Here is a 26,270-nt window from a genome sequence, read left to right on the forward strand (position 1 = left end):
AGATGAGAACTCTCTTGGTAGATGGTGTGGTCTACAGCTTATCATGACTTCTATAATATTAGACATCGCGCACCAGCAGTTATTGACAAATACACACCCCAGCCCCTCGCCTTACCAGACGTAGCTGCTCTGTCTTGCCGATGCACAGAGAAGCCAGCCAGCTCTATATTATGAGGGTGCTAGTCAATAAAACTGTGAGAGAGGACATTGGTGACAAGACCTTTTCATGGCACCCCCTATTTGGAATGTCTGTCTGTGGAATGTGTCCAGCATAATACACCTACGTAACCAGCAAGACCAGTATACACTGTATGGTATGTGATGTGCCGGTATTGAAAAACCTGCCCCGCGGGCAGCATAACCTTTGGAATTAGAGTCACTGTAATTAAAACCACCTACTGGACCTGAAGGATGAGGGATTCAAGTGTGAGAATGTGTGCGTCTCTCTCTCTGTGCATGTACTGTACCTCAGTATGAAGTGGTGTGTGTGTGTGTTACCTGGAAGGCAGACAGGTCGAGCAGGGCGAAGCTGTTAAGGAAGCGGAGGCCCGTCAGGGCCACCTGGATGACCCCTGGGGCGTAGGGCTCCTGTGGGCCCTGGGCAGCCGGCTCAGGCAGGGCGGAGCTGTGGAGCAGGATGCAGTACAGAGTGTGTACCACACCCACCAGGTCTGTGGACTGCAGCAGGGCCGTCAGCCCTGTGAGGTCTGTACGCTTGTTGTCGAATATACTGGGAGAGCTGCAAAGGACACAGGCAATATAAATAAACATGTGACATGATAATTTAATTTCTGCTCAATGAACATAGTGACAGTGAAATGTTATATAGGGAAATTAATGATATCTGACTACTCCACATTATAAGTTCTCCAAACGTATTATTTATTATTATTGGTTAAAATGCTTCACTTCATTCTAAATCAAGTAAAAGTTCAATTCACAACATAGCTTTTGTCTGCCCTCACCACAGTGACCCGAGACTCAGGATGTAAGCGTGAAGGCAGTCTGGTCCTTGTGGCTTCTAGATTTACTCGCTAGACCAGGGTTATCCCTTCAAATATAAATAATAGGGCCTGCCCCATTTACACTGCATGGCTATCGGGTTAAGTGGAGTAACTGGTTACACTGAGTGAGAGGGAAGTGCAGTCTGGTGGCTGTGTGTGAGAAGGTGTCTATGCTCAGCTGTGCACTGAAGATTATTTAGGCCTAATCAAGGATGATCGCAGTTAAAAGCTTGGTCATTATCACTACAACCACAGACTGAGAAATTCCTTAATGGTACAGCAGTGACACAGAAATGTGACTGTTATTTTACACCAGTTCAGAATGTGAGTTTGCTCCTCCAAGCTGGGCAGAATGAACACAGGAATTTGGAAGTAGCTCTGACAGCTCATGGCAGTGGCTCATCCATGCCCTTGGCTGCAGAAAGCTTCCTGGCAAGATGCTGTGTACTCAGGCACATTTAATTAAGGTCCACCTTACATGACTGAAAGCAGCATGTTAGTGTGTCTTAGCCAGGAGGCAGATTAAAAGGGATTGGTAACATCATCCTCTCAGCACACATCACAGGTGAGAACAGAACGGGAGTATAACACTGATGGGATGGAAGGAGAGATCGCTCTGAGTTCCTCAGCTGCCCTCTTCATAAAACTCGAGGCCAGTCAATGTAAACTTCTATAGCCAGACTAACACCTGGCGCATAAGAGGAGTTTACCCTGATTAGCCCATGCTTTATAGATGGGAAAAGTATTCTGTTTAGCCCAGACTAATCATTGTACGAAATATACTTTCTCAAAGTACATTGACATCACTACATCGTAGTCAATGGCATCAGAGAAAACTCATGTCAAATGGCTCCCATTGTTTTACAATTAGGATTCCTGCAAACCCACAAGTTCCATAAGCTTGTGCTGACAGGGAATTTAAGAATACCCCTGCTACACAGGATGTGATTTGCAGGCAGAGAATAAAGGCTGTTTGACCTCTGGATGGAACCCACTATATGTTGGCCAACAGCTCTGTGTGGAAATTCCTAGCTCTGCAAGTACATGGTCTCTAATGCCAGTTAAACCCCTCGACACAGCAACTGGCATGGCAAAACATATTCCAGGACCATGGTATACATTCTCTCCAGTATAACCTCCTGAACACAGAGGACAGGGTAAGAATGGAGATAGTTGGCTGGATTAGCAGGGTGTTGATTATTACGCAACACTGCTCGGTCCGCTCATTAAAGTGGCGAGTTTATGGCGCTGTGTTTTCTCACAGATATTCAGTGACACAGTCATAGCAGTGCTCCCCTGTGTTGGTGTGAAGCAGCTGGGCACTGTTACAGCACACAGCAGCTGGAGAGGAGAGGTACACCAGCAGTACAGTGTGGGCACAGGAACGATACAGTCACAACATCTACAGTAAGTAAATCAGCCCTGGCAATAAAGACTTCTACACGGATGGGTTGTTCAGCAACAAAACCGATGCGTGTGCAACGTTTGGGCAAAACAACTGTCAACGCCAAAAGATTTTTGAGATGGAAACTGTATTTCGTCTCCAAATGTTTATTGAGAACAGAAATAAATGTACACAATAAGCACTTGTCTCTCAAATACATCGTTACAGTTGTTGGTTAGCTTGCTAGCGAATTTAAGCCATATTAGCATAGACGTGTTATCAGTCGAAACGCTTCAAAACAAGACATGGTGTAAGAACAAGATAAAACTTATAAAACTAGCTGAAACGAGCCACTTAATATTCCCCTAATGGCAGCTTTTTGTCATTGTTTCTAGCTTTCTGACCGTTCAGAATCATAACACACACAGCCTTCTGCCCCATTGATGCAAACACATTTGTGACGTTGTCAGGCAACCCGTCTAGAATGCAAGGTTTTGGCAACAGACCAGCAATATTTACATTTACATTTACATTTACATTTAAGTCATTTAGCAGACGCTCTTATCCAGAGCGACTTACAAATTGGAAAGTTCATACATATTCATCCTGGTCCCCCCGTGGGGAATGAACCCACAACCCTGGCGTTGCAAGCGCCATGCTCTACCAACTGAGCCACAGAGTTAAAATACCTCTGTTCTAATTCAAACAATGACACTACAGAAACTAAAGGGATCAAATGTGCCCATATGACCACTGACGATATTTAACTATGAGGGCAGCATTCCTGTACTAAGGGTCATGCTATCTTCGTCGGTATTGTGTCTCAGTCTGTATGCTTAGCCTCTGTCAGCGGTGCCATTGAGCCTCTCTCGGGGCAGGTCACAGTAACACGTGGGTGGGCTTCCCCTGGCGTGCTGGAGGCAAGGGTTTATGGTGAGTGACAGAGCACGGGGGTGAAGTAGATGCCTATCTCGATCAACAGTAACGATGGGCTTGCCAGCGCTCAGACTAAAGGAAACCACTGAGTGTGATTGAAAAGGAGGCATTGTCTTTGTTTGAGCTCCAACAACAAGTCTTTATGGGATGGCCGGGCAGACTTAAAAGATCCAACGGTGAGTCACTCCTGTCATTAGTCTTGTGAACAGCCGTGCGTGATCACAGGGGGATGTCTGGAGAGGAGGGTCATAGAGGAAGGGAGACTGCTGCCACTCACCGGCCGGTCACAGTGAAGCACAGCTTACACATGGCGTGCAGCAGAGCGGTGGCCTGCTGGAGGAAGGCAGACATCTTGGGGCTCTCATCCACCGGGCCCTGAACAGACAGGAAGCAGCTGTACAGCTTATCAATCAGACCCATGTTTACCACATAGCTGAGGGAGGGACACAAACAAAAAAGGAGGATAAGAGTGAATCCACATGAACAAAACAACAAACAAAACCTTCACAATGAATAAATGAATGAAGTCTGTCCCGGTGAAATATGTTTTATCCTAACAAAGGCCCTCACTGATAGTAACTCACCGACAGCACAGTTGAAATGTGATCTGACCTAAGCCCTCTGTACTCCCTGTTATTACTGTGATATTTGTCTTGCCAATGGCAGGTCTCATGATCATGTTCCCTCTGCTCTCTCAGCCACAAATCACTGGTAACAGCATCATTAGATGGTGGTTGTGCCCCCGTGCCAGGCCAGAGACAGGCCCGACTGTCCGCTGACCTGTGGCTGCCTCACGGCTAAGGTATGCCTCTCCCACCACCGCTCAGCCCCCTTTAGCCCTACCCACCATAGGGACAGACAAGGAGGCTCAGCTGTCAATCACAAGACCTCCCAGATGTACCACACAGCTCAGTCAGGAATCAGGAAGCCAGCCACTGTTCTACACTACAGGCATCCATCTATTCCTTTCCCTCTCCGGCTCCGCTTAGCTTACTCCCTTAACTTGCTAGCATACCTTTTTGTTGTTGGGACTGTCATACAAAATGGCAGCCTTCTCAAGTCGGGTAATTCAAAAAATGTGAAACCTCCACAAAAAGGTCATCTGACACTTGAACCACGGCAACTTGCTATGACTATCCTCTTCCACAGCTTCACCTAAGCTGAAAGAAGCTGGCCCATAGTCTGTTTGAAAAGCTGTTTAGTGTTCAGTCTTGCCCCGTTACACGCATCTGTACGTTTCTGACACTGGTAGGAGATAAGTATAGTACAAAGCCTGGTGAGTGATTGGTAATAAGAAATGAAGACGTAGAAGCGGAATGCTGATATTCTCTTTGTGTGATTTACAGTTCACCATAATGGGAAAGTGTTGCAAAAGTTAACATCTTTTTTTATCTTATTTCCTCCCTACCATTATATACATAATTTGAGGCAGTTGAGGTAAATCGTCCATTGCCTTGCAGGGATTACTAGACACCATTTTTCCTCAAGATCTCCCCTGTCTCCTGGGTTACGACTGGTACATAGTATGAGAGTTGGGCCTGTGCAGATGCTCTGGTCAAATGAATCATTGGCTGTGGGAGGGGATGGTTGGAAGACTCCACTCTTCCTGAAGGCTTGGGCCTGCCTTTCCTCACCGCCCCACGGTGCCAGGAGAGACAGCCCATAGCCCCTGCTACTCAAAAGCCAAGTTCAAGGGGATGTTGCAAACTTCCAGGAGTGTTCTTTGTTTATGTTGCCCTAAGTAAAAAAAGGACTTATTACTTTGCTGAAGATTTTGATCCAGAATGTGTGAAAAAGTACTATTTGGACACATGTCAGAGGACAACCTCTGTCACCCTCACTCAAAGCCCCTGAGGAAGGAGGAAACAAATACAAATACTGGGACCTATTCCAAGGGAGCTGACATTTTGTAGGCTATTTCTGACAGTAACTAAGTTATAATATCAGTGGTTTCCCACATCAACCCTGTCAGTAAGAAAGTGGAGGGGGGACATGGGAGGTGGTGGAAGAGAGGTACTGTGAAAGGGAGGAGGGCCCCAATAGAGCGGTGTGTGGTTTGAGAGAGATGAGGAGGAAGAGCTTACCTGATGAGGTCCTGGGCGCGGGCGTTGAAGGACTCTATAGGGGAGGTCTTGGTCTTGGTGTCTGGTGACATGATGCGAGGGGCGTCCCCGCGGCCACAGTCAGGGAGATAGGGACGGAGAAGGCTCAGGACAGTGGCGCTGGTATGCAGCAGGCCGGTGGTCAGTCCCTCAAACACCTGCTTGTTCACACTGCGACCAAATATGGTCTTGTCTTCATCTGGGACGAACAGCTGAAGGAGGAAAAGACTGTGGTCAGTCAAAAGCTCTAAACCTCCACCATGTCACAGTCCAGTCTGTACCAGTAGCTCGATACCTGCATTCTCAAACAAGCTTGTATCACATACTGCACAGCGCATTCGGAAAGTATTCAGACCCCTTGACTTTTTCCAAATTGTTACGTTACAGCTGATCCTAAAATGGATTAAATTGTTTTTTTCCTCTCATCAATCTACACACAATACCCCATAATGACAAAGCAAAAACAGGTTTTTGGTGGTGGCACTCAAGGACATTCAGAGATTTGTCCCGAAGTCACTGTTGCGTTGTCTTGGCTGTGTGCTTAGGGTCGTTGTCCTGTTGGAAGGTGAACCTTCGCCCCAGTCTGAGGTCCTGAGCGCTCTGGAGCAGGTTATCGTCAAGGATCTCACTGTACTTTGCGCCCTTCATCTTTCCCTCGATCCTGACTAGTCTCCCAGTCCCTGCCGCTGAAAAACATCCCCACAGTATGACGATGCCACCACCATGCTTCACCGTAGGGAATGGGCCAGGTTTCCTCCAGACGTGACACTTGGCATTCAGGCCAAAGAGTTCAATCTTGGTTTCATCAGACCAGAGAACCTTGTTTCTCATGGTCTGAGAGTCCTTTAGGCTTTTTTGGGCAAACTCCAAGTGGGCTGTCAAATGCCTTTTACTGAGGAGTGGCTTCCGTCTGGCCACTACCATACAGACCTGATTGGTGTCTGAATAGTTATGTAATAAGTTATAGTTATGTAATAAGTTATTAGTAAAAATGTATTAGTAAACATTTCTAAAAACCTGTTTAACCTTTGTCATTATGGGATATTGTGAGTAGATTTATGAAAATGTTTCAGAATAAGGTTGTAAAGTAACAAAATGTTATGCGCCGCCAATTATGCGCCGCCCCATGGGTCTCCCGGTCGCGGCCGGCTGCAACAGAGCCTGGACTCGAACCAGGATCTCTAGTGGCAGAGCTAGCACTGTGATGCAGTGCCTTAAACCACTGTGCCACTCGGGAGGCTCCACAAAACACTTCTTACGCAAAAACTTAAGACCCTTCTTAAGAAAAAAATAATAATTCACAAGATAGTTCGTAAGTGCAATTCCTCAACAATATCTTAAGATTTAATTATTCTTACGAACATCTCAAATATCTTCACAAATTTTTCTTAAGATGTTTGTTGCTAGTCAACCGATTTAGCTTGCTATCTAGATAGCAATGGAAATCATGTTAGCATATTTCCTACTGAGGTTACTGTTTTAAAACATGTTCTTGGGTTTAAAATAAATCAATACTGAAACTTTCAGATGAAGTTTGAGAGTGAATTAAACATGTTCAATTGATTTAATGAGCTTATTCTCTCACTGCCCTGAATTTAAGACAAGGGTTTAGCTATCTTGGAAGAACAACTCCAAAAACTTTATTTTCAAGAATCAAATTTCTTCAACTTTTTGCTTAAGGAGATAAATAAGAAACAGTGGAAAAACATTTCCAATAACGTTTTTGAGGAACAGCAACTTTGATTAACTTCTTTGGGATAGGGGGGCGCTGTTTTCACTTTGTAAAAAATCGTTCCCAAATTAAACTGCCTCGTACTCAATTCTTGCTCGTACAATATGCATATTATTATTACTATTGGATAGAAAACACTCTCAAGTTTCTTAAACCGTTTGAATTATATCTGTGAGTAAAACAGAACTCATTTTGCAGCAAACTTCCTGTCAGGAAGTGAAAAATCTGAAATCGGGGCTCTGTTCCAGGGCCTTCCTATTAATTTGCTTGAAATCTATGGATATACATGCACTTCATACGCCTTCCACTAGATGTCAAGAGACAGTGAGAGGTGGAATGGGGTGTCTAGCTTGATCTGAGGTTGAACAAGAGCTCTTGGAATGACGTGACCACTATTTCCTTTGTTCAGCAAGGCGCGGGAAGGAACCCTGGATTGCGTTCTGAAAAGCTTTCGTTATAGACGGCTAATACATCCGGCTTTGATTTTATTTGAGAAATGTGATAATATCGTCGTAAAGTATGTTTTTTCAATATAGTTTTATCAGATTATTGAAAGTTTATCGGGAGTTTTGGCGGTTTCCGTTCTCTGCGTTTGGTGAAGATGGACAGCTTCGTGCCACTTGTCTAGCTTTGGTTGCTAATTCGACAGGAGAAAAGGACATTCTAAAACCAAACAACGATTGTTCTGGACAAAGGACCCCTTGTACAAGATTCTGATGGAAGCTCAGGAAAAGTAGGAACCATTTATGATGTTATTTCGTATTTCTGTGGAAAATGTTTCGTACTATTTTCCGCCCTCATTGCAGGCGCTGTCTCGCTATAACGTAAGCTGTATGTCGTACTAAAGTTATTTTTAGAATTCTAACACGGCGATTGCATTAAGAACTAGTGTATCTTTCATTTGCTGTCCAACATGTATTTTTTAGTAAAGTTTATGATGAGTTCTTTGATTAGATTAGGTGAGTGTCAGAAATATATCCGGATAATTTTGTGCAGTTTGGCTACGTATTCACATTGTAAAACCACGATTTGTACCGCTAAATATGCACATTTTCGAACAAAACATATCTGTATTGTGTAATATGATGTTATAGGACTGTCATCTGATGAAGTTTATCAAGGTTAGTGAATAAATTTATATCTTTTGCTGTTTTTTTTGCTATCGCTACCTTTGCTGTGAATGAATGCGGTTGTGTGTTTGGCTATTGTGGTAAGCTAATATAATGCTATATTGTGTTTTCGCTGTAAAACACTTAAAATATCTGAAATATTCGCTGGATTCACAAGATGTTTCTCTTTCATTTGCTGTACACCATGTATTTTTCATAAATGTTTTATGATGAGTATTTCAGTATTTCACGTTGGTCTCTGTAATTGTTCTAGCTGCTTCGGTGCTATTTGTGATTGTAGCTGCAATGTAAAACTATGATTTATACCTGAAATATGCAAATTTTTTCGAACAAAACATAGATTTATTGTATAACATGTTATAAGACTGTCATCTGATGAAGTTGTTTCTTGGTTAGTGACTGTGCTGACAAACTGCCTGGGAGCTCCTCAGTGGTGAAACTCCTCCTCCTTCAATCAGTGGTGAACCAGGTGGAACAAATCTTCCAGGCAATCAGGGCGTGCCAGCACCTGGCTCTGCTGTTGTCTTTAGACCGCAGTGAAAGGAGCATTTATAACACCACAAGACCAAGGAAACGTCATCTTTGTGATCAAGGTGACTGTGCAAGTCCAAGCCCTCCACAAAACTGTGAAAGACAGCCGGTAAGCGCCATATTGGCCATGCTTGACTATACTGACTTAAGCAGTGCACTGCTAATGATACTCTGGAAAACACAGACTCTTAACTCTTAACTTTGATAGGACTTTTGCAGTGGTATTTATAACTTCAAATGTTGTTTGTGGGGTATAAAGGAAAAGTAAGAAGAGCCAAATTCATTGTTGACAAAGAACTTGTTTGAAATGGTTAAAAGTAATTTAAACTTTGTAGAAATCTTAGTAAACCAAGTTCTTAATTCAGTAACAAATGTATAGTCTAAAAAATCTTTGGCTAAAAAATGAAAGATTTGTCTGTTTAAAACTACTGATTAGAGAATAAATGTAATTTTTTACTATTCAAAATATTTTGAATGTATTTGGCTAAAATGCAAATTTAGATAAATATACAGATTCTGCTCATTTGATTAAAAATGGTGGGTTTCTATTTTGGGAAACATTTGCTTAAAAGTGGAAACCTTGTATTTTATAATGGCAGAAATGTGTTTATCTGAGGTGAATGTGGATAATTTAGTGTATTTAATTAGGCTGTCAACTCAAATAATAACTTGTATTTGTCATCTCTTTTTTGAGGTTTTTCACCTGTTTACTGCCAACCAAAGAATGGTAAATAAAAGACAAACAACTGATTCCATGGCTGTTTATTGAGTGAAATCCAGTTAAAATCTTCATGTGGAGGGACTGTCCTTTTCAAGTGGGGAATTGCACAAGAAAGAGGTCAACTTGACAGTGACTAATTCTATCTCTATTTGGGGGTTTTGTGCAAGCTACCTGTGCTGTGAAAGAAATGTCTGTGTTTTTTTGTATTTGGTGGTGAGCTAACATAAATATACGTGGTGTTTTCCCTGTAAAACATTTTTAAAAATCGAACATGTTGGCTGGATTCACAAGATGTTTATCTTTCATTTGCTGTATTGGACTTGTTAATGTGTGAAAGTTAAATATTTCGACAATTTTTTTTTTTGAATTTCGCGCGCTGCCTTTTCAGTGGAATGTGGGGGGTGTTAGCGGAACCCCGGGGCTAGACAGGTTAACTTTCTTCAAAAGTCTATAGTCAAGGAAAAATGGCAGTTAAGAAATTTATTCTTAAGGTTTTGTGAATCTGGGCCCTGGTCATTTAAACCTCAGCCTGCCTTCTAGAACACAGACAATTGAGACGGAGGAAATATCCCTTTCTTTTGTTTACCGGCAAAGGCCATTTGTATTGGTTGGAATCCTGATACACCATGCCATAAACAACACACGTGTTATTGTATAATTCATCAATTGTGGGCCATAAATCGGTGATTAACAATCAGTGTGACATGGTTACTGTTGCCGTGCCAGACTGCTACCATATGAGAGGTCTCAGAGGTATTCCCTCTCTGGTAACAAAGGAAGCAAACCGAATACTGAGACTCTGTGGAGAAAACCACTGGACTGGAGCTAACATAGGGGAGGGTTCTGTATTAACCATCTGTGGGATTAACTAAATGCTCCCCTTACCCTCACCTTAGACAAATAAGGGCTGAAAGAGGAATCAGTATGCTCCAAGTTCTGACATGATTTAGTTATCCTAAACTCTTTATTACAAGAAGAGCACAAGCATCTGAAAAATACTCCAATAAATGTTTATTAATAAAGATATATTTAGAGAGATTCAGGGTATATAAAGACCAAAGGAATTAGTGATGGGGGGGGTAGATAGTTACATATCGCAAAATTATTTTTGGACGATATATCGATATTTGGCTAAAAGTATCGATTTGTACTGTAGGTAGCAGTAGCTAGAGGTAGTTGGCTGTATTTGTGCCAAAAACACCAGTATTTTTCCATCCTATAGCTCTTCTTTTTAAATAGTGAGCCAACATGTTTTTAGCAATTTTACTTCACTGACCGATCAAAACTCGTTTTCTCATGCTCTCTCTTATCTCTCTGCAGCAGACATATGGTGAGCAATAGGTTTGGAACATAAAATCGCAATAAAAATCACAGTATTGTATCGAAATACATTTTGAATCGTGAGAATCACAATACATATCGTACCGGTACCTAAGTATCATGATAATATTGAACTGTTAGGTCCCTGGCAATTCCCAATCCTAAAAAGGTATGGAGATCCTGTGAAAGGAGCACAGAGTGCATTTCCCCTTTTAGATATAGTGCCTTCAGAAAGAATTCATACCCCTTGACTTACTCCCCATTTTGTTGTGTTACAGCCTGAATACAAAATGGATTAAATATATTTTTTCACACTCACACAATACCCAAAAATGACAAACTGAAAACATGTTTTTAGAATTTTTTGCAAATGTATTGAAAATGAAATCTCATTTACATAAGTATTCACAACCCTGAGTCAATACTATGTAGAAGCACCTTTGGCAGCAATTACAGCGGTGAGCTTTCTACACCTGGATTGTGCAATATTTGCACATAATTATTTTCAAAATTCTTCAAGCTCTGTCAAATTGCTAGACAACCATTTTCTGAAATATCTCAGTTACATACACTACCGTTCAAAAGTTTTAGAACCACCTACTCATTCAAGGGTTTTTCTTTATTTTTTACTATTTTCTACATTGTAGAATAATAGTGAAGACATCAAAACTGTGAAATAACACATATGGCATCATGTAGTAATCCAAAAAGTGTTAAACAAATCAAAAATATGTTATATTTGAGATTCGAGAGTGTGCAAAGCTGTCATCAAGGCAAAGGGTTGCTATTTGAAGAATCTCAATTATAAAATATATTTGGATTTGTTTAACACTTTTTTGGTTACTACATGATTCCATATGTGTTATTTCATAGTTTTGATGTCTTCACTGTAGAAAATAGTAAAAATAAAGAAAAACCCTTGAATGAGTAGGTGTTTTGACCGGTAGTGTAAGTATTCACACTCCAGAGTCAATACATGTTAGAATCACCTTTGGTAGCGATTACAGCAGTGAATCTTTCTGAGTAAGTCTCTAAGAGCTTTGCACAACTGTATTGTACAATATTTGCACATTATTATTTTTTTAATTATTCAAGCTCTGTCAAGTTGTATGTTGATCATTGCTAGACATCCATTTTCAAGATTTAAGACAAAACTGTAACTCGGCCACTCAGGAACATTCACTGTCTTCTTGGTACGCAACTCCAGGTAGATGTGGCCTTGTGCTTAAGGTTATTGTCCTGCTGAAAGGTGAATTAATCTTTCATCTAGTTGTGTTTGGAATATTACATTTTGTACGGGCTTCCTTCTTTTTACTCTGTCAATTAGGCTAGTATTGTAGATTATCTACAATGTTGTAGATCCATCCTCAGTTTCTCCATCGCAGCCATACATCTCTGCAACTGTTTTAAAGTCACCATTGGCCTCATCGTGAAATCCCTAAGTGGTTTTCTTCCTCTCTTGTAACGGAGTTAGGAAGGACGCCTGTATCATTGTAGTGACTGGGTGTATTGATACACAATCCAAAGTGTAATTAATAACTTCACCATGCTCAAAGGGATATTCAATATCTGCTTTTTTATTTTTACCCATCTACCAATAGGTGCCCTTCTTTGCGGGGCATTGTAAAACCTCCCTGGTCTTTGTGGTTGAATCTGTGTTTGAAATTCATAGCTCAACTGAGGGATTTTATAGATAATTGTATGTTTGGGGTACAGAAATGAGGTAGTCATTAAAAAAATGATGTTAAACACTATTATTGGAAACAGAGTGAGTCCATGACTTGTTAACAAATCTTTACTTCTAAACTTATTTTGGCTTGCCATAAAAAAGGGGTTGAATACTTAATGACTCAAGAAATTTCAGCTTTTCATTTTAAATTCATTTGTAAAAATGTCAAAAAACACAATTCTACTTTGACATTATGGGGTAGTGCGTAGGCCAGTGACACCTAAATGTAATCAATTTTAAATTCAGGCTGAAACAAAATGAGGAAGAAGTCCAGGTGTGTGAATACTTTCTGAAGGCACTGTAAGTGACATTTTGGTGTGTGTGTTGTAGAAATAAGGAGATTGTCAGGTAAAACGTCTGAAAACATCTCATTTAGACTAATGGTTAGGGCAGCATGCTGACAGCATTAGTAAATCCACCAACATTCTCCACAAATCTAATTAAAAAGAGGGACAAGCACCGACGGCGGCACTTGCTACCCCCACCCACTTCCAAACACAAACACACGTGCGCACGCACGTACACACACGTTTTTACATGGACTATTCATGAGCCCCATATTTGTCACTATCCAACACAACTTGAAAAGTTCGCATTGTGCTGTTCAACATGTCAGTCGTCAGAGCAGCTGTGGGAATATGTTTTATATAAAACTGAAGTGTACAGGCTAATCTCCCCCTCTGTGCCCTCAGGAAATATGACAGCTTTGGATTGGAACTCAGGGCTGGAAAAGGAAGCCCCAATAGAGTTCATGTAGGTAGCAAAGGCCATGTCTGTGCCTTGTCTGGTTCTGTGAAGTGTGCAGCCGCCACCGTTAGATGTTTGGAGTCGGCTGATGTTTACAGTCTCAGAGAGTGCTGAAGGATATGGGCTGACAGGTAACCCAGCCGCCATATTGCCTCCCTGACAGGCTGCTCTTTCCCTCCCTCTCTCATTCCCTAATCTGCGTGGCTAAGCCTGTGGCTGTGGCAGGGCCAGGATTTATACTGTAGCGTGTGTCTCTCTCTGTCTTTTATTAACACAGTGCCAGGAAGGAATAAATGCTGGTGATGAGGTCCTAGTTTTTCAGCACTTAAGTGTTGCATGTAGCCAGGAGGAGAATTTACAGAGACATTGGAAGGGATTCATTAAACAGCCTGGTCCTTGGGTAAACTAGCTGCAGTTTCGATCATGCCATGTCACCTTCATAAGTATCACACAAACTTTAGTGACTCAAGCAAAAATAATACGTGTTGTTTGAGAGAACATATGTTAATTAATGTTATATCAATAATGGTAGTAATAGGATATGTTTTCTATGGTGTGGTGAAAGGACACTTACTGTAAGCTGATGTAGCAGCAGGTCCATGAGGAAGGCTATCTTGTTGCTGAAGATAACATATGTGCAGTTGAGGTGGCAGCGAGAGCATGCCAGATAGTAGGTGTTTATAGCCGCACATAGAGACCTGAGAGGAGAGAGAGACAAGAGGGAGAACAAGATGAATCACTTGTCACAAGTAAAACTAAATAGTTCAAGGCAGAATGTTACGCTCTATACAGCTCATTCAAAACAACACGAGATACAGTGTAGGAGTTTATCACGGGCATTGACAAGGCTCTCAAGTGATCAAGAAACCAAAACGCACTACACCAAATGTGTGGTTCCTTAAAAGATTGTTTTATCTTTGGCAGAGTTGAAAGCATATACATCACTGACAGCAAGAGACGGAAAGCAACATTCAGGAACCCAGTTATAGTAACTACTACTTATGCTTACAACGAGACTACCTCACTAGTCAACTCCTTATCCAGAGTGGGACAGTAATAAGACAAGAGATCTGCATAACCAGAGAAGCTGCTGGATGGAATCTGCAATCACAGTGCCAGGCAGTCCAATCTGGAGTCAGATCCTGTAGTGTTTCCTCTGTGGAGATAAGGCCATTCCTCTCAGCAGCTCTTCAGCTCAGAGCCCCAGGCCACAGCCAGGCAGAGCAGAGCAGTGAGCGGAACATGCCTCTGTATTATGTCTGCTTTAAACAAGCCCCAGAGACGATTAATGCTACAGATACCTGATGAATCATTCTACTCTGACTGCTGCTCCCCCTCGCCCTTCTTTCATCACTTAATATTTTCTGACAACTGTATATTTTAGCCAATAGCAGAGTGGCGTGTCCTATCTGCTCTGAGGAAGAATGGAATCTGGCTTTCCTATTCTAAAGTAGGCCATGTTTATTTCAACTGGTAAACATTTTGATATCTACCGCAACCTTCACATCTGCAACGCATTTCCACTCCAACCTAGTCGGCATATAGAGAGAAAATATCAGAGACTGATGTAGGCCTAGGTGGATAGGTCTGTCAATAACTTCCTTGTGACCAAAATATTCCAGTTGTTTCATATGCTAGTTGGCAGATCTGTCATTTGCTCCATATCATTATTGACAATGTAGTGTAAAGCTGTCAGACATAGAATGTGGTGATAATGTGAGAAGCATTACATTGTGAGTTATGGGAACATTTCCAAATAGTCCATCAAGGTCTGGTTAAGCACGCCAAGACTTGCTTACTAAACATTTTTACAGTAAGAATCTTACTGTATGGGTATCATATGCCTTATGTGTATGGGCTTTCTAGCCAAATAAAATGTTTGGGTCTTTTCCACCAACATTTATCAACACATTCCTGAGAAAACACAAACCAAACCTGGTGTGTTGATCCCCGTTTCCACCAATCACTACTTAATGACATCTGTTTATGTGTCAAGCACCAAAACACATTCATTATGTTATATTGATATAAAGTATATTATTAGGGGCGGTAGGCAGCCTAGTGGTTAGAGAGTTGGGCCAGTAACCGAAAGGTTGCTAGATCGAATCCCCGAGCTGAGGTAAAAATCTGTCGTTCTGCCCCTGAACAAGGCAGTTAACCCACTGTTCCCAGGCAGTCATTGTAAATAAGAATTTGTTCTTAACTGACTTGCCTAGTCAAACAAAGGTAAAATAAAAAAGTATTGAAATGGAGTGGTTAGGATAAGACAGCCATCATGGATGAGTGGAACGATAACACAACCTCTATCGGGCCAGAGTGAAGTAACGTGAGAACCCCACCAAACTGTGCTCTCTGGGCAGCCGACCAGCACCGGGGCTGCCTGCCTGCCTGACTGATCCCCCCCCCAAAAAAAAAAACCAGATCCATGATTGAGTAACTCGGCAAGAAGTCCGTTTTTCTCTGACATAATTCCACCATCATTAGAAAGACTGTACCAATTGAATGAAATACTAGTTTTCCTCTCAGTCTGATGCTGCGCTGCTTAGATATATGTCCATATCAAATCAAATGTTATTTATCACATGCTTAGTAAACAACAGGTGTAGACTAACAGTGAAATGCTTACTTACAGGCCCTTACTAACAATGCAGATAGAAAAGAACTAGAACAATTAACGTACAGAGATGAAACCAAGCCATTGTCATTCCCATGCCTGACACAGTGGGGAGAAAGGCCATTTCATATGAATATTCCTTCAGGTACTGTGATGGAATGCAATTGCAGGGTGTCAGGTCACCTGGTCAAATGACAGGGTTGGGCTGATTCTGTTACAGCTTCGACATGAAAAGGCCTGGGAAATCTATAAGACGTTATACAAATTATGAGGAGAGGGATAGCATCAGAGCAGTCAAATGGAACATGAATGATAACCTTACAAAAAAAAGGCACGGTCAATATTTAAAAAATATCTTGTAAATATTAGGCTACAAAAGCAACGCTTGCAATAGGCAAACACCATCTTCACAGTGTCCATAAAAACCTGTCAACCATAGCACCCTGTTTTTTCACCATGTACAAGTAGAGGTTGCCCTGCCCAGAATGTCTTTATCCATGTAGGGAGATGGGGGGGGGGGGGGGGCCAGTCCCCAGGTGGCTGCCACTCTTAACCAGCAGATTAAAGGGCACATCCCCAATTTATTTACTCTAATCTTATTAGGGAGAAAAACAGCCGTCGACTGCTTCCATTCTCTACAAGAAACCCATGTGAGAGGAACCAAGATGGATCCAAAGGAAAATGTTGCTGTACAAGTTAACATTGCAAATGTATGCTGAAAATGTTCCATCTAACTATACAGAATGCACATTTCATTTTATAGCAGTTCATCTATTAATCATTATATTGATGATTTTAGTCTTTAATTCAATTCCATTCCCATTAGAATCACCACTAGGTTTGCAAAAGGAGGGTATATTAAAGGAAACTTTTGAAGGTTTACTGGTAAACTACAAGAATTGTGGTAACTTAAGGATTTTATGTAATTTATCACAAGACATCTGGTGGCCCTTTTGGGTACTTCAAATGATCCTCTTTGGCCTTTTGTGTGGCCTCGTCACATGTAAAATAAATACAATAATCAAATATGATAAAAAATAAAAATAAAAATAGAATGACAAAGTTGTAAAACATTATCCTAAATATAAATCAATTTATTGAAAACTATTTGTTTTTAATATGAGGGTTTCGGCATGATATATCCTATATATATATCATGCTGAAATAAAGGTGTAAGTTATATATACATGAAAATAATACCATTGTTGATTAGATATTTTTTTCATTCATTATTTTCTCTTGAACCATATGGTCCATCTACTAGAAACTCATGGACACAGATCTACTTTTTTAAATAATATATGAATAAAAAAAATGTATACACAAGCACATTTAAGAAAAATTGTATTATTATTTATTTTTTATTCATATATAGTATAAAATAAGTATATCTGTGTCCATGAGTTTCTAGTAGATAGACCATATGGTTCAAGAGAAAATAATTAATGAAAAAAATATCTAATCAACAATGGTATTATTTTTCATTTGACTCCACAACTCTTCCAACTATTGATTTTTTTCACAACTGCCAAACATTTACAATAAAGAAATATATACACACACACACACACACACACACACACACACACACACACACACACACACACACACATATATATATTTACACATGTATACACACACACACACACACAATATACTGTATATACAGTGGGGCAAAAAAGTATTTAGTCAGCCACCAATTGTGGAAGTTCTCCCACTTAAAAAGATGAGAGAGGCCTGTAATATTCATCATAGGTACACTTCAACTATGACAGACAAAATGAGGGACAAAAATCCAGAAAATCACGTTGTAGGATTTTTAATGAATTTATTTGCAAATTATGGTGGAAAATAAGTATTTGGTCACCTACAAACAAGCAAGATTTCTGGCTCTCACAGACCTGTAACTTCTTCTTTAAGAGGCTCCTCTGTCCTTCACTCGTTACCTGTATTAATGGCACCTGTTTGAACTTGTTATCAGTATAAAAGACACCTGTCCACAACCTCAAACAGTCACACTCCAAACTCCACTATGGCCAAGACCAAAGAGCTGTCAAAGGACACCAGAAACAAAATTGTAGACCTGCACCAGGCTGGGAAGACTGAATCTGCAATAGGTAAGCAGCTTGGTTTGAAGAAATCAACTGTGGGAGCAATTATTAGGAAATGGAAGACATACAAGACCACTGATAATCTCCCTCGATCTGGGGCTCCACGCAAGATCTCACCCCGTGGGGTCAAAATGATCACAAGAACAGTGAGCAAAAATCCCAGAACCACACGGGGGGACCTAGTGAATGACCTGCAGAGAGCTGGGACCAAAGTAACAAAGCCTACCATCAGTAACACACTACGCCGCCAGGGACTCAAATCCTGCAGTGCCAGACGTGTCCCCCTGCTTAAGCCAGTACATGTCCAGGCCCGTCTGAAATCTGCTAGAGAGCATTTGGATGATCCAGAAGAAGATTGGGAGAATGTCATATGGTCAGATGAAACCAAAATAGAACTTTTTGGTAAAAACTCAACTCGTCGTGTTTGGAGGACAAAGAATGCTGAGTTGCATACAAAGAACACCATACCTACTGTGAAGCATGGGGGTGGAAACATCATGCTTTGGGGCTGTTTTTCTGCAAAGGGACCAGGACGACTGATCCGTGTAAAGGAAAGAATGAATGGGGCCATGTATCGTGAGATTTTGAGTGAAAACCTCCTTCCATCAGCAAGGGCATTGAAGATGAAACGTGGCTGGGTCTTTCAGCATGACAATGATCCCAAACACACCGCCCGGGCAACGAAGGAGTGGCTTCGTAAGAAGTATTTCAAGGTCCTGGAGTGGCCTAGCCAGTCTCCAGATCTCAACCCCATAGAAAATCTTTGGAGGGAGTTGAAAGTCCGTGTTGCCCAGCAACAGCCCCAAAACATCACTGCTCTAGAGGAGATCTGCATGGGCCAAAATGGGCCAAAATACCAGCAACAGTGTGTGAAAACCTTGTGAAGACTTACAGAAAACGTTTGACCTCTGTCATTGCCAACAAAGGGTATATAACAAAGTATTGAGATAAACTTTTGTTATTGACCAAATACTTATTTTCCACCATAATTTGCAAATAAATTCATTAAAAATCCTACAATGTGATTTTCTGGGGAAAAAAATTCTCATTTTGTCTGTCATAGTTGAAGTGTACCTATGATGAAAATTACAGGCCTCTCATCTTTTTAAGTGGGAGAACTTGCACAATTGGTGTCTGACTAAATACTTTTTTGCCCCACTATATATATATATGGCCAGCAGCATACCACCCTGCATACCACTGCTGGCTTGCTTCTGAAGCTAAGCAGGGTTGGTCCTGGTCAGTCCCTGGATGGGAGACCAGGTGCTGCTGGAAGTGGTGTTGGAGGGCCAGTAGGAGGCACTCTTTCCTCTGGTCTAAACAAAGATCCCAATGCCCCAGGGCAGTGATTGGGGACACTGCTCTGTGTAGGGTGCCGTCTTTCGGATGGGACGTTAAACGGGTGTCCTGACTCTCTGAGGTCATTAAAAGATCCCATGGCACTTATCGTAAGAGTAGGGGTGTTAACCCCGGTGTCCTGGCTAAATTCCCAATCTGGCCCTCAACCATCACGGTCACCTAATAATCCCCAGTTTACAATTGGCTCATTCATCCCCCTCCTCTCCCCTGTAACTATTCCCCAGGTCGTTGCTGCAAATGAGAACGTGTTCTCAGTCAACTTACCTGGTAAAATAACGGTAAAATAAAAATAAAATAAATAAAATATATATATATCACAAACACATATATATTCATGTATAAAATTACCAAAAATACCATAGATTTACATAGATTACCCGTTATCATTTGGAAGTTTCGGGTAACTTTGGTAAATTACCGGTAGCTTTGCAACCCTAATCACCACACTCTCAACCAGAGTCAGATCTGGAGTCATGAACTTCCACTGACTTCTCACAATCGACTCAGTCAACTACTCATGTAATGAGCATGCAATTGCTTTGTAACACAGCTAATCAGGCATGTTTTAGGCCCGCTAAACAAATGGCGACTGTCAGAGGCACGTTTGAGTAATGTCCTTACAGCAGCTCATGCAATGAGCAATCTCGGTGATCCATCTTTAGCTCCCTCCCACCTAATTGAGCTTAATTAGCATGACACCTGATATCATCCCTGTCCCTGGAATCTGTCGCAGTGCCCCCTTGATGACAGCCTATTTCAAAGATTTTGAGGAGCAATTTGGTAAGGGGCCATGCTATTCCGTCTCGTGTTACCCATGCACTATGTAGGCTGCGTTGGTTGATCCACGTATGCCAGTCCATCCTAACAGGCAGCATACCTCCACCTACACAGCTCTGGGTGCTCATTTGACAGCATGCCACACCCACTGCCGGAACCAAGGATTTGGTGCCTGCACCAACCGCCAGACTACACCCAGCGGGAGATACAACGGGTACATTGTTAATCTGGGATTAATGAAACCTTATTTTGTAGACGTGGGATTAGGTTCCACTGACGGCCCATACTGACAGGTTGCGGAGAGAGAGAGCAAGAGAGAGGAAATAGGAGAGAGAGATGGTGCTTCTACACCTGCATTGCTTGCTGTTTGGGGTTTTAGGCTGGGTTTCTGTACAGCACTTTGAGATATCAGCTGATGTAAGAAGGGCTATATAAATAAATTTGATTTGATTTGAGAGAGAAGAATAAGAAACTTGGAGAGATGAAGATAATTAGCAGTTCAATCTGCTCACCTACTCTAAACTGCTTAACCTCAGACGGTCGGCCACAGCAAACCACCCTCCTGTTCTGATGAGGCCATAGACACACACAGCCATCTCAAGCCAGGAGCTATTGTAAAGGGCTAGATAGAGACTAAAGACACAGACTGGACTAGAGCACACAGTATTCTGGGCCAGCCCCCTGGGACAACCATACACCGTGGAGCCCTGTGGGGATCACCGTGGGTGGCCGACAGGCTCGGACATGACAAGGGGGCTGGGGGATTGGGAGTGTCACTGATCTCTGTGGCTGAATTAAAACTCTTAAATTTAAACTATCCCAGAATCCATAGAGTATCCCAGGGGCTGATAGACAGATGGCTGGGAAGGGAAAAATTAGAGCGAAGGTCAGGACCCCCCCGCAGTATAGTACTGCCCCAATATCCCAGAAAACACTTAGGGCTCAAGAGTATTTAGAAGTATTTTCTTAGTGACATAAAAACACAACAGAAACAGCATAATAGTTTAGGGTACTGGGAAAATACCAGGTAGACTCCCCTGACAGGTAAATGTTTCCAATTTTCAGAAGTCTTCCCTTATTGCAAAGATAATAGGACATCATCCATGTAAAAGACTCTTTATGCTTTTGTTACTGGGTTATCAAGCAGGAGATCGTTCCACCTGAACCTCAAGCTCACGTTTCCCAACATCTCAGTGCTTTTCCTATGTGCCCAGTCAGGCCTGACCATGGAAATGCTGCAGAAATTTGACCAACTTCCAGATCAGGTTGAATCCCTGCTTTTCAACAGGGAAAATGTGTGTTCATGGAAAGAAAACTAACCCTAAGCCAAAATACAAGGTGAGGAGCAAATCCATTTCCTGGTGCTGTCAAACAATCCCTTCATTCACTGCTATCTAAATGACACTCATTTGATTCTTCTGTTGATCTTTCCGATACCCTGAGTGCTTCCAAGACGTTCCACACTGGCTGGGTATGAACTGGGAGTAATCTGATGAGCCTTCATGCATCACACACTCACACCATATAACGACATCCTGAAATGAAACCTAAGGTAGCAGCTTTGATTACACAGCATACACTCAGTCATGTGACTGAGGTGGGTAACTAACTATGAGTGTTTTAACATGCAGTGTCCTAGCATAGCAGTGTCACTGGACTATTCATTTTTATTCGTTTTATTTAACTAGGCAAGTCGGTTAAGAACAAATTCTTATTTACAATGACAGCCTACCCCGGCCAAACCCTAACCCGGACGACGCTGGGCTAATTGTGCGCCCCCCTATAGGGACTTCCAATCACAGCCGGTTGTGATACAATCGAACCAGGGTCTGTAGTGACGCCTCTCGCACTGGGATGCAGTGCCTTAAACCGCTGCGCATATCGAGAGCCTTCTCAGAAGTTAAGACCTCTCTCTAAAACTAAAAAGCTTAAATATAAGCTGGTTTCATTTTCAATGTGGTAGAACAGGGGCCTGCCCCTGTTCCACTCATCACTTAGATAAAACAGATACCAGATACCACAGTCATTTTGAATTGTATCATCAAGTGTCCTCTACCGATTCTCTCAAATTCAACTCAAAAAGTTATACGACCTCTTCAGCCCTTCGGGTGGGTCAGTCTGTCTGTTCTGACGCTAGCTTCTCTTGTGCTGAGCCCAGACATCACTGGGATAAACTCCCCCCAGTCCTGCCTCTCTCCTCCTCTACTACCCAGTGACCCCTACTGGGAGACACAGGGACATGTCCCATAAACACACAGTAGTTGACACAAGGTTGGAATACTTCAAGAATGCATCCATCTTTCCTTGATAGAATTACACATCTGAGAAGAGTCAAATTTGTTAAAGTAGTGATGTGGAAACTTTGCTTTTGCTAATTAAATCATGCAGGGATTTCTCCAAAGTGAGGAAGGATGTGCTAATAAAGATTGAAAAACAGGGCCAGAACAGCATCTACGTTTACCCCCCCCCCCCGTCTAACCACACCTCCAGACTGGGGCAAAACATTTCCTCACCATATAATAATAATGATGCTGAAGATAAGTGTCTCCAGAGGCAGAGAGAGCAGAGCTGTGGTTTTGCCTAGTGAGGATCTGTGATCATTTACAGCTTGTTTTAGACAGCTCTGCCCCCTCCTCCCCAAGGGAGCACAACACACTCTCCACTCAGAATCACAAAGAGAAAACACATTCACACAGAGTAGGGCTCACACTTGCAAGGTCTTGAAGAAGATACGTAAAGCTTAAAGAGCAGTGATACTAGCAAGAGCAATGTGCGGGTTTCTTCTTTTTTCTCATCTTATTCAACTGTTGCCATGCACCTGCTGCAGAGATAGCTCAGATGTGCGAGTGCCTTTTCAATTTTGAGAGAGTATTGTTAAAATTCCTCTAACAATGGATGTATATTTTTTTCTGTTTCAACTAGCAGGGTTCTTATTTTTTCTCAAAAATACTCCTTCACCTTGAGATTTGAATATGCAAATTTAACAGTAAGAGTGTGATAAAGGTAATCCAGGTGGAGAACAATTAAGGATCATCTTCACACACAAGACCATTTGGTTTATGGATGACTTTGCAGGTAAAAATCTCTGGTATATCATATATACTGTGTTATATTGATGTTAATGAGAGTTGTTGCTCTGCTAGTCTAGACATGGATCCAGCGGCCACAGGGTTACACAGGGACATTAGCCGAGCCTCAGAGGAATTAGCTCATTAATGTAATGGTAACAACTAGGAGTGGGCCTCCCAGGGGGGTAATATTACCCAAGCATCTCCGACTCTGCAGTTGACTTTTTTGTAAATCACTCAGCTTATCTGAGAGGAGGCGATCAATACGGCAGCATTACTGTAAACAGATAATGTAGCAAGCGCTGGGGGTTAGTGTCTATCTCACAGACGCCGACCATTACGCCATACAGCCACCCAGATGAACAACAGTGATTAGTGGACAGACGGGCCAAGTCCTTGTGTTGAATCTCATCACTGGCTCCCAATATTCCCATCCCTTGCCCTTACATTTCCTCTATATTGTAAATGTGTGTGTTTATATATAATGAATGTGGGTGTAATACATGTTTAACCATGTACAGGGCTACGATGAGTGTGGGCTGGATTTTATATATTTATTTTATTTCACCTTTATTTAACCAGGTAGGCTAGTTGAGAACAAGTTCTCATTTGCAACTGCGACCTGGCCAAGATAAAGCATAGCAGTTTGACAAAAACAACAACAGAGTTACACATGGAATAAACAAGCATACAGTCAATAATACAGTAGAAAAAATAAAACAAAAAGTCTATATACAGTGAGTGCAAATGAGGTAAGATAAGGGAGTTAAGGCAATAAATAGGCCGTATTGGCGAAGTAATTACAATATAACAAGTAAAACACTGGAATGGTAGATGTGCAGAAGATGAATGTGCAAGTAGAGATACTGGGGTGCAAAGGAGCAAGATGAAGAAATAAATACAGTATGGGGATGAGGTAGTTGGATGGGCTATTTACAGATGGGCTATGTACAGGTGCAGTATTCTGTGAGCTGCTCTGACAGCTGGTGCTTAAAGCTAGTGAGGGAGAAAGGAGTCTCCAGCCTCAGAGAGCTTTGCAGTTCGTTCCAGTCATTGGCAGCAGAGAACTGGAAGGAAAGGCAGCCAAAAGATGAATTGGCTTTGGGGGTGACCAGTGAGATATACCCGCTGGAGCGCGTGCTACGAGTGGGTGCTGCTATGGTGACCAGTGAGCTGAGATAAGGCGGGGCTTTACCTAGCAGAGACTTGTAGATGACCTGGAGCCAGTGGGTTTGGCGACGAGAGTGAAGTGAGGGCCAGCCAACGAGAGTGTACAGGTCGCAGTGGTGGGTAGTATATGGGGATTTGGTGACAAAACGGATGGCACAGTGATAGACTGCATCCAATTTGTTGAGTAGAGTGTTGGATGCTATTTTGTAAATGACATCGCCAAAGTCGAGGATCGGTAGGATGGTCAGTTTTACAAGGGTATGTTTGGCAGCATGAGTGAAGGATGCTTTGTTGCGAAATAGGAAGCCGATTCTAGATTTAATTTTGGATTGGAGATGCTTAATGTGAGTCTGGAAGGAGAGTTTACAGTCTAACCAGACACCTAGGTATTTGTAGTTATCCACATATTCTAAGTCAGAGCCGTCCAGAGTAGTGATGCTGGACGGTCGGGCAGGTGCGGGCAGTGATCGATTGAAGAGCATGCATTTAGTTTTACTTACGTTTAAGAGCAGTTGGAGGCCACGGAAGGAGAGTTGTATGGCATTGAAGCTCGTCTGGAGGTTAGTTAACACAGTGTCCAACGAAAGGCCAGAAGTATATAGAATGGTGTCGTCTGCGTAGAGGTGGATCAGAGAATCACCTGCAGCAAGAGCGACATCATTGATGTATACAGAGAAGCGAGTCGGCCTGAGAATTGAACCCTGTGGCACCCCCATAGAGACTGCCAGAGGTCCGAACAACAGGCCCTCCAATTTGACACACTGAACTCGATCAGAGAAGTAGTTGTTAAACCAGGCGAGGCAATCATTTGTGAAACCAAGGCTGTTGAGTCTGTCAATAAGAATGTGGTGATTGACAGAGTCGAAAGCCTTGGCCAGGTCGATGAATACAGCTGCACAGTAATGTCTCTTATCGATGGCGGTTATGATATCATTTAGGACCTTGAACGTGGCTGAGGTGCATCCATGACCAGCTCTGAAACCAGATTGCATAGTGGAGATGGTACGGTGGGATTCGAAATGGTCGGTAATCTGTTTGTTAACTTGGCTTTCGAAGACCTTAGAAAGGCAGGGTAGGATAGATATAGGTCTGTAGCAGTTTGGGTCTAGAGTGTCTCCCCCTTTGAAGAGGGGGATGACCGCAGCAGCCTATCCAATCTTTGGGAATCTCAGACGATACGAAAGAGGTTGAACAGGCTAGTGATGGGGGTTCCAACAATTTCAGTAGATCATTTTAGAAAGAGAGGGTCCAGATTGTCTAGCCCGACTGATTTGTAGGGGTCCAGATTTTGCAGCTCTTTCAGAACATCAGCTATCTGGATTTGGGTGAAGGAGAAATGGTGAGGCTTGGGCGAGTAGCTGTGGGGAGTGCAGGGCTGTTGACCGGGGTAGGGGTAGCCAGGTGGAAGGCATGGCCAGCAGTAGAAAAATGCTTATTGAAATTCTCAATTAGTGGATTTATCGGTGGTGACAGTGTTTCCTAGCCTCAGTGCAATGGGCAGCTGGGAGGAGGTGCTCTTATTCTCCATGGACTTTACAGTGTCCCAGAACTTTTTTGAGTTTGTGCTACAGGATGCAAATTTCTGCTTGAAAAAGCTAGCCTTAGCTTTCCTAACTGCCTGTGTATATTGGTTCCTAACTTCCCTGAAAAGTTGCATATCACGGGGGCTATTCGATGCTAATGCAGAACGCCACAGGATGTTTTTGTGCTGGTCAAGGGCAGTCAGGTCTGGAGAGAACCAAGGGCTTATAACTGTTCCTGGTTCTACATTTTTTTTAATGAGGCATGCTTATTTAAGATGGTGAAGAAGGCACTTTTAAAGAATGACCAGGTAT

The 26,270-nt window shown here is 42.2% G+C and overlaps 1 protein-coding gene across 4 annotated transcripts in view; it reads right to left on the reverse strand.

Annotated features, from left to right (window-relative positions):
* LOC139539938 (S phase cyclin A-associated protein in the endoplasmic reticulum-like) overlaps window positions 1-26,270 on the reverse strand; it is a 108,987-nt gene that overhangs the window by 17,091 nt on the left and 65,626 nt on the right. For all 4 annotated transcript variants that reach the window (XM_071343377.1, XM_071343376.1, XM_071343375.1 and 1 more), the window contains 4 exons: window positions 13,911-14,034; window positions 5,409-5,638; window positions 3,602-3,757; window positions 499-739 (listed from right to left, as the gene is read on the reverse strand). In XM_071343377.1, coding sequence (XP_071199478.1) covers window positions 499-739; window positions 3,602-3,757; window positions 5,409-5,638; window positions 13,911-14,034 — 751 coding nt within the window. The remainder of the gene's footprint in view (window positions 1-498; window positions 740-3,601; window positions 3,758-5,408; window positions 5,639-13,910; window positions 14,035-26,270) is intronic.

Source organism: Salvelinus alpinus, chromosome 15 (assembly GCF_045679555.1).
Source record: "Salvelinus alpinus chromosome 15, SLU_Salpinus.1, whole genome shotgun sequence".
NCBI lineage: Eukaryota > Metazoa > Chordata > Actinopteri > Salmoniformes > Salmonidae > Salvelinus > Salvelinus alpinus.